This window comes from Gavialis gangeticus, unplaced genomic scaffold (genome assembly GCF_001723915.1).
Source record: "Gavialis gangeticus isolate Ggan-Ray unplaced genomic scaffold, GavGan_comp1, whole genome shotgun sequence".
Classification (NCBI taxonomy): Eukaryota; Metazoa; Chordata; order Crocodylia; family Gavialidae; genus Gavialis; species Gavialis gangeticus.
The window spans coordinates 98,920,770-98,930,654 of NW_017729032.1; the positions used below are offsets into that span (position 1 = coordinate 98,920,770).

The 9,885-nt window shown below is 43.6% G+C and overlaps 1 protein-coding gene across 3 annotated transcripts in view; it reads left to right on the forward strand.

Annotated features, from left to right (window-relative positions):
• Positions 1–9,885, forward strand: part of SCEL (sciellin) — a 138,963-nt gene that overhangs the window by 66,441 nt on the left and 62,637 nt on the right. For 2 of the 3 annotated variants that reach the window (XM_019525557.1, XM_019525559.1), the window contains exons 10-11: positions 522–557; positions 1,639–1,710. In XM_019525557.1, coding sequence (XP_019381102.1) covers positions 522–557; positions 1,639–1,710 — 108 coding nt within the window. The remainder of the gene's footprint in view (positions 1–521; positions 558–1,638; positions 1,711–9,885) is intronic. The other variant, XM_019525558.1, reaches the window with a different exon arrangement.

Here is a 9,885-nt window from a genome sequence, read left to right on the forward strand (position 1 = left end):
GGGGAGTCCCTGTTCCCCCGAGCGCCGCAAGGAGTGACCAGGAACAATGGTCACAAGCTGGCAGAGGGAAGGTTTAAGTTGGACATCAGGAGGCGCTACTTCACGGTCAGGGCGGCTAGAGTCTGGAACCAGCTTCCAAGTGAGGTGGTGCAGGCTCCCACCCTGGGGGTTTTTAAGAGGAGGTTGGATGTCCACCTTACTGGGGTCGTTTGACCCCAGTGCTCTTCCTGCCATGGCAGGGGGTCGGACTAGATGATCTGCTCAGGTCTCTTCCAACCCTAGAAACTATGAAACTATGAAACTATGAGGTATAGCACTCTGAAGTAATTAAACCATGATGAGACCAATAGAATTTAATAGTACTATACTATTTATACAGTATTCCTACATTAAGAAGCAAAGGAAACCCTAGTATTGGAAACACAAGGCAGAATGAAAACATTGCTTTAAATATTTGTAAATACTATACTCCTACTGTTTGCTGTCTGACATCTGAAATTCTTACTCTTTTTTTTCTACAGAAAGTCTCCTGCAGAAAATACTGGCGGGTCAAAGATGTATGTCTATAACATTTAAAATGTACTATTAGCTTTGGGAATGCAACACTTTCCTGTGGGCAATGCTTGTAAATTGTTTCAAATTTATTTACAATAGAAGGACTATATAACCTAAGCTGAAGCACCTTTGCAAACACCTAACCTCCAGTCGCATAAGTATGTAGTGCCATTGACTCCTGGGGCGTGTCCCAACATTTGCGGCACCACAAACAGCATGCAACGCAAACCACATGCACTGCACATGCAGGAGTTCACTCTGCTGCTAATTTGCTTTGCCAGAAAAGTGGCACATGGTGGCAGCATGCACAGCCCAAAACCGGAGCCTGGTCAGCAAGAGCCATGCTCTGGCTGCCAGCCAGGCTCCATGTGCCCGCATTGCCACTTCTGGAGCCCTCTGAGGCCCTCAGGACCCCAGGTAAGGCTGCTGGTGCCAGCCCAGGTGCTGGCCTCTGGTTCCCCCACCTCACTTGGGGCACCTTGCTGCACTCCAGAGCATGCAAGCAGGGGCATTCCCCAGGGACAACTAGCAGCAATACACACTAGCAATACAAGTAGCAGGGGATACACGTTCCTGCTTATGGGGACGTGCCCCGGGGGAATTACTCATAGGAATAAACTTACTTAAGTATATAAGCGATTGCAGTAGAAGGGCTTTAGTTTGCTAGTTATTTACTATAATTATGATGTTGGGGATTAGAAACATATACTATTAACAAACCTCAAGTTCACTCTGCTTGTGCAATATTTATCATATAGAAAAACACTTCATAAACTTTTTAGTAAAAGCATTACGAGCCTTAAACAAACCAAAATGTATTACCCATGCTAAAACAATCAATCTAGAGATATCAGCTATTAATAACACTACATGGGTCACAGCAGTGACAGGCAAAGAAATATTTTGTGCTCTTTGAGTATACATATAATTAAACAAAATCTGTGGAAAATATTGCTCCAAATACTAACTCCCTACTGGGTAGGGAGATAAATCTGCTAGTACAATTATTACTCATGTATATGCACTGAATTATTTATACAAATTTACTGACTCATTAAATACATATATAACATTGCCCTGCAGGACTATCAGTTCATCAGAACAAATTACATCTCAAAAGTCAACAATTTCTGTGGAAGAGCAAACTACTACAAGGTATTACAAACAGATATAACCAAAATTTTTGACATGATATGATGACAATAATTGTTGATGTAGCAATATGTGTAATATACTGTACTAGATCTCTTAGACTGGAGTATTTGGTGGGTTACTTTGGTACTGTAGATGGTCAAACCAAGGAACTAGAAGCTAGAACTGAGTTCTAATTCTGGTTCTTCCACTGATTTGATGTATTACTTTGCAGCAGACATTGCACATCTTTGGGTATGTCTGCACTGTAGGCTAAATGAGCTAGCTTTGGTACTTGGAGATTGAAGTATAGTTATGGTGCCTTAGAGCTCAATATCCATAGTGTAACTAGGGGAGGCTAGGGCAGCCACCCTGTTTTGCTTACTTGGGTGTGGGAAGGATGGGGAGCAAACACTGATGTCGCAGCCACACAGCCATACTAGCAGTATGGTGGCACCTGTGTGTCACTAGTGCCCCTGGTACCCAGCTGTGTTGTTATGCCTTTGGTCAGTAGGAGTTACCATATTTACTCAAATCCAAGATGAGATTTCCCCCCCCCTCATTTAACATGGGTGGAGGGGGAGAAAGACCCTTGTCTTAGATTCAAGTATGAGGTGACTGCTGTGGCTCTGGCCTCAACCTGGGGTCAGGACTGGAGCCACAGCTGCTGCCTGCCTCTTGCAAGCCCCTGAAGCCTTGGCCCTGCCCTCCCTGCTTGCCTACCCACCCCTCCTCCTTCCCCCACTCCACCACTACCCTCTGGCTCTGGCAGGCTTTGTCCCTGCTCCAGTCCATGGCATGGAGCATGACTGCTCTGGCTCCAGCCCAGCTTGGCAACAGATTATGCAGCAGTGGCAGCTTCGGTCAGGCTCCAGAGCCTGGGCTGAAATTGCTGCCACCATTGACACTGCTAGCACGCTGGGCTGCGGCTGGAGCAAGCATGTGCTCCATGATCCAGGCTAGAGCAGGGCCAGAGCCTGCTGGAACTGGAGGATAAGTGGCAGGGAAGGCTGCAGGGAGTGGGAGACAATGTGGGGTAGGAGGCTTGCAGGCAGTGGGGGAAGGCAGGCAGCAGGAAGGGACAAGTGGTGGGAAACTGAGAAAGGGCCAGGCTGCTTGACCCCACCCTGCAATTGTCACCCCCTGCACCTGCCCCAATTGCTTGCCCCACCACTGCTTCCTCCCTGCCACTGCCTTTCCCATCACATGTCCCTATATCACCTCCCCACAAACTGCCCCGCTATCACCCAATCCCCCATTGCCTGCCCCTCTGCCACTGCTTCACTGATGGGGAGACAAATTTAAGGTGACTCTGATAATTAGATTCTATACATAGAAAATTATAACAAGTTTATAATTTGCTGGGGGTTGCCTTAAATTCAGTTAGGTAAATCTGGTTATTTAGTGTATTCCTCAGCCTAGAACTAGGTAGCTCAGGTATCTCTATATACTGCAGTGCATTGTGCACTGTCAAGAAGGCCTTTGTGTTTTTATTTCTCCACATATAAGATAGTGACACAATGGAAATTTAATACATGCCTTCATAGTGCTACATGGGTAAAACTGCCATGTTGATACAGAGTATTGTCAGTGCTTGAGGCAGAAGAGTAATGTGATAAAATAAAAAAAAAGGTTTTAACAGATATAATTACTCTCCTGGTAAGAGTTACAGCCTGGATAAAAATGGTCAGTGAAAGGTTTTCAGAATAATATTAACATATGACAAAACTGTTGATGAAGAATGCTTGTGGAAATACTGATTACTGAAATTCAGGCAAATTGTGAGGTTCTGTCAAAATGGAAATGGTATATTTTCCAGCGCAGTCAGTAATAACAATGCTTGATTTTGTGCCCTTAGCTAATATGATGCCTTGGCTATGCAATTCAGCTATTTAGCTGTTAATATGAATTAATTACAATAAAGCCAATTTTAGATACGTACTGAATTACAACGACACACAGTTTGCTGTTTTTAATTGGAAATATAAAAGGCTACAGATTTTAAAGTCCTTTTTAATGAGATCAATTTTATTGATCTGATTTACAAAGTATAATTTGGTGGACTCTAAAGCCACAAAACATTCCTTTTTAATCCTTCAAACCCCTTAGTATATTAGGATAGTATAAAATAATAAAGGAAACATCCCCAAGATGTCTGGCAGGGCAATTCTCTAGGAAGAAAGCAATGCTTCAATAAAACATTTTTGTCAACACATCCGAGAGATCTTACAGAATAAAATATGCCAGTGTATTAACTACGGAAGTCACAGTCATTCTTCACTCATAAAAGCTTGTTAAAGTCTTACTTAATCCCCATCCTCAATCAATTCATATTCATCCTCCCTTAGTGGTTCTCATTAACATATCAAGCTTTATATTACAGTTCCTCCGCTGGTGGAGAGCTATAGAAATAGCATTTGACTGATCTACAAGTTACTATGGAAACCTTGCTCTACAGTTATTTGTGTCAGTATGTAAACTATAAGTAGCCTTATTACATAGTGGACTAAATTTGTCCCTTTATCCCTGGTAAAATTGTACTCAATTTCACTCATGCTTCAGAAGGAATTCTGTAACAATTAATGATTCATTTTCATGAACCTATAAATTATGCTATATTTCAGCCAACAAAAGTGCAGTATAAACCTCTCAAGAGAGACATCTTTTTCTTTCTCTTAAAAATGTTATATTAATGCTAAGACTTTGGGAATATTTATACCACACAAAGGAAATTTAACAGTTAAATGAAAAATACCTGTTCTAGTAACACTGAAGTTTAATAAAATAACATTTTAGCCAAAATAAGAAATCCTTTACTGATACACATTTTGATTCAAAACTCTAATATTAAAATGCATTTTTAAAAGGTACATATTTTCTTGTTTGATTGATTTTCATCTGGAACAAGAGTGGGCAATTATTTTGGGAGGAGGGCCACACTGAGTTTTGGCAAGCCATTGAGGCACCCAGGGGCAGATAAATATTAATTTTCTAAATTTTGGGAGGGCCCCATGGGCTGGATAGAATGGCTTGGTGGGCCGCATGCGGCCCATGGTCTGCATTGTGCGCACTCCTGATCTGGAGGGATATTCTTAAACTTACTGAATCAACCCCTATATAAAATGACTGGAATATGACACTATGCATATGTCTTGACTTTCCCGGGGTGCAAAGAAGTGCAGAGATACTCGTTTTTATGCGTCTGGATTAAATGTGGATTTATATTAATTTTAATGAGGGTGGGATAGATATTAAATCCATTTTGCTTCAACATATATCTTGAAGCAGACACATAAGTTATGAGATAGTGCTGATTAGGTTTGTGGAATATCCATTTCTGACTTTCTTTGGCAAACTCAATGCCATGCTTAAAGGCTTCATGTTGTTGCAAATCCCCTTTCTTGAGGAGAGCTGTAATTGCTTCTGTATGGAATCTGTCAGTGCTACCAGGAGTATGATTCAAAGGAGGTTATCTGAAATGGATGTAAGGTGCTACCTGTCCCAGGGGTAAAGAATGTTATCTCTACTTTGCAATTTCCAATGGAAGGGACTGAACCTATTCCTATGGAAGTAACTAACAAAACTTCCATTGAACTCAATGAGACCAGTGCACACCTTAGGCTAAAACACATCCTTGTGGTTTACACAGCACCTACTCTCTTGCTTCTGGCATGCTACATTCCACTATAACACAGGGGGGCCAACCTGTGGCATGTGTGATGAGTGGCACAGGCAGTTTCTGTGTGTGGCATATGGAAGACTGGGGAAGGGGTAGGCAGCACAAGTAACATAAGGCAGGGAGCAGAGAGCAGATTAAGGGCATCATAGCTACACTTGAAGATGGTATGGAGCTTTATTTGTAACACACCTGCCGAAAATATTGGCCCCTACTGCACTATAATGTTTGGATTTTAAATTTTAGAAAATGTGGAGGGTGGAGGATCTGGTTGTGGTTATATGCAGGAGTAGAGGAGTGTTAGATTGGCTAATTTTTACCTACGTATAGACTGCTGTGCAAAGTTGGTGTCTGATCCTGAAAATTGCTGGGATCTTTTATTGGGGTTGTGGGTACCTAGTATGTCTTGGAGTCAGTGCCTTAATATGTATGTGCTCCCCTCCATACTGCACAACCAATGGGATTTACTCATGCTTTTTGGATCTTTGGCTTGATATCATATTGCACTGCTAGGAGACCCTTCCCCCACAAACCAGCTAGCTACTATGAATCTCTTTGAATGATTTCAATATAAATAAATAAATATATATTACCACCATAGAAAGGGTACACATGCGAAGGAGTGATTATGACAAAAGCTGTGAAATGTGAAATTGTAACTTACTGTTATTGTTACAAAGAAAACAAAAGTATAGACAAGAATTTCAAGGATCAAGTGACCAACATGACCCTGTTGTAGGTGGGAGCGAAGTTCTCACTGGGTTTTTGTGTGTCTTGATCCCTTGATCTCCTGCAAAGTACATACAGAGATTACTATAACTCTGGGGCTGCAGTAACTTATTTGGAAGTTGGAGTAGATGGGAGTCAGAGATGGAAGGACACATGCTCTTTCTTGGACAAGCACAGTTCAATAAGATCTATGGTCAGATAAAAAAATTTGCTTTACATATAGTCCTTACAGAACTTGATACCTTCCCTGAATTGAATCGGGGTGAATTTGTGTGAGTGAATCAAAAACTAATGAAAGATTACCAAGGATCCTGGTTTTCTCTGATTTAAAAAAACCCCCCAATTTTTAGTTAAAAAAAAGTAACCCCAAATCACATTTTTCCATGATTAAAATGAAACCTCTCTCTCTCTCTATCTATGTGTGTGGGTGTGTGTGTGTGTGGTGTTTCACTTAAATCATGGAAAAATGTGGATTAGGGGTTACTTTTTTTTTTAAACCAAATTTGGAGATTTTTTAAAATCAGAGAAAATCAGGTTCTCTGAAGATTACACAATGTCTGTAAATAGTTAGGAGATAATGAGTGTATAGCAGAATACTTTCAAATTACTTGCATTTTGAGGTTTCAACAGAACAGCGTTTCATTTTGAATTTCATTTTGATTCAGAACTGCTGTTCCATTTCATTTAATCGAAACAGTGATGCTGTTTCAATGTTTTACCCATAGGCTATAATGGGGAAGCTCAAAACAGCCTCTCTTATCTGGCAGGCAGATCAGGGCCCAACACTGGGAGGGCTGCAGGGCTGTGCCAGTCCTCCTGGGGTTGCAGGCCCCCATCTGCCTGCCAGATGAGGGAGGGATGCTGCCTGGGACCAGGGAGCTAGGGAAGGGCACTGAGCCCTATCACTCAGTTCCCCTCTCCAGTGCTGGGATTGATCGGGGAAGGGAACTGGGGCTGAGCTGAGTGCTACTATCGGGCTGAGGAAAGGAACTCAGCCCAGCTGGGCTGAGTTCCCCTCCCCAGCAGAACCATTGGGCTTGTTCGTTCATTAGCTGGGCTGAGTTGCCTTCGCCAGCCCAATGGTAGGGCTGGGGAGAGGAACTGAGCGATTGGGCTCAGTTCTCTTCTCCAACCCGACTGCAGTGCTGGGGAGGGCAACTGAACCAGGACTCAGTTCCCTTCCCCTGTGCTGTGATCCGCTTTTTGCAGCCCAGCCCCAGGAGGTGGGGAGAGCCATGGCTGTACTCCCCACCTGGCTGAGCCTGGAGCCACTGGGAACGCAGCCCTGGTTTTCCTCTGTCTCCCACCACCTGGCTGCTGACTGCTTCAAAACTCGAAACATTTTGAAACTTTCAAAATGTTTTGACTAGCCTTGTTCTGTTTTGAGGCTATTTTGAAGTGCTTCATTTCATTTCAATTTTGCTGTTTCGAGCTCCAAATGAGTTGAAACAGTGTCAAAACGAAACAGCTGGCAACATTTCACACAGCCCTATTAGGCATATCTGAGAAAGTGCTTTGTCACCAAATAAGAACCAGGATAAAAAGCTTTACTCAGTTCCTAAAATGTTGGTATTCAGGCTGGCCTTGAACAAGGGTAACTGTCTGACTGAAGGAATACATTACATACTGTGGAGGTTATTTACCTAAATAGGTTTTCTTTGCAGACTGTTTAGTAAAGATGGGCTGAGCAAGGTATTTTAGTTGGCCATCAGCAGCAGTCCCTCGAAATTTGAGGATGACATCCATCAGGCTTGATAGGTCCTCAGGTGACTGAGGAGCCCAATTCCAGATGCATGTGTTCTTCAAGCAATGGGGGCATGTTTTTACACGGGGGAGTGGGATTTGCAGCCCTGGGTTGGTCTCCTCCTCCTTCCTCTGCTGCCGCCATTCTGCCTCAGTATTGAGTCACTGGGCCTCAAAGTGGTGTTTGCCTTGGTGGACCAGGTGGTGCCATGCCAAACAGTCAGCAGATGTTGAAGTAGTGTGTCTGTATGTGTATGAAAGTAGATATAACCCTTCTGCTGGGCACCGGTTGACAGCAACAAGGGCTGGGTACAAATTTTGGGGTACTGAATACATTTTCACTGTGGCTAGAGACCCCACCCAGAAATTTGGGGTCCCTGAATTTGGCTGGGGTGTCCCACATAAACAAAATCCCTTCCTCACAAGCAGTATAAACACAGAGGCCAGATTTATTATCAGGGATCCTGGTTTTCTCTGATTTAAAAAAAAAATCCCACTTTTCAGATTAAAAAAGTAACCCAAAATCTACATTTGGGTTACTTTTTTTAATCTAAAAATTTGGGGATTTTTTAAATCAGAGAAAACCAGGATCCCTGTTTATTACAGAAAACAAAGGCAAGGAAAACAAAGGAAAACACCAAGACCAACATGGCTAAAACCAAAAACCCAAATACAATTTAAAACATTACCAGCTACAAAGTACAGCTTCTAGTTTGCATCCTAGTGGGTCCTTCTGCAGTGCAAGGGGCCCCTCATTGCTCCCTAGGAAAACGTAAAGCAGCGATCTCCACTTCCACATGGTGGCTTTGTGGGGTAACCGCACCCCAAAATTCCTAGTCCCAAACCCCACAGCTCCAGCTGGAGCAAAATGTATAAAATAACTCAAGAGTGTAGGAGGGCTATTAGGAAGGCCAAGGCCTTTTCAAGTACATTGGGAGCAAGAAGAGGACACCAGGCAATGTAGGGCCCCTGCAAGATGCAAACAGTAATCTTGTGGCTATGCCAGACAAAAAAGCTGATATTTTTAACAGTTTCTTTGCCTCTGATTTCTTGAACAGGGACTGGGATATCCCACCTACTAGAGGTAGGGACAATCTTGGGGATAGCTCTGTCAGGCCTTCAGTCAGTGCAGATGTAGTTAGGGATCTCCTGGAAGGGCTAGACATTTTAAAATCTGCAGGTCCAGATGCCCTCCACCCAAGGGTGTTGAGGGAGCTGGCAGCGGTCATGGTGGAGCCCCTGGCCCGGCTATATGAGCATTCGTGGTCATCTGGCCAGGTGCCGGGGGATTGGAAACTGGCTAATGTGGTCCCAATCTTCAAGAAAGGGAGGAAGGAGGACCCAAGTGACTGTAGGCCTGTAAGCCTCACCTCAGTGCTTGGAGAAGATCTTGGAGAGAATCATCAAGAAGCACATCTGTGGGGGGCCTGCAGGGGAGATCATGCTCAGGGGCAGTTAGCATGGGTTCATCAAAGGCAAGTCCTGCCTGACCAACCTGATTAGCTTTTATGACCAAGTAACTAAATCCTTGGATGATGGTGTTGCTGTGGATGTATTCTTTCTAGATTTTAAGAAGGCCTTTGACACTGTCTCTCACCCCATCCTCATCAATAAATTAAGCGACTGTGGCATTGATGCCTGCACAGTTGGATGGGTAAAAAACTGGCTGATAGGGCGCACCCAGAGAGTAGTGGTGGACGGGTTGTACTCAAACTGGTGAGATGTGAGCAGTGGGATATCCCAGGGCTCAGTCCTCAGGCCCTCACTGTTTAACATCTTCATTGGAGACTTGAACGAGGGGGTGGAAAGCACGCTGTCCAACTTTGCTGATGACACTAAGATGTGGGGCGAGGTGGACACACTTGAAGGGAGAGAGAGGCTGCAACTAGATTTAGACAGACTACAAAAGTGGGCAGATGAGAATAGGATGGGGTTCAATGTAGACAAATGCAGGGTGCTGCACCTTGGGAGAAGGAATCCACAGCATACATACAGGCTGGGGAGTTCCCCTCTTGAAAGCACAGAGGCAGAAAGGGATCTTGGAGTCATTA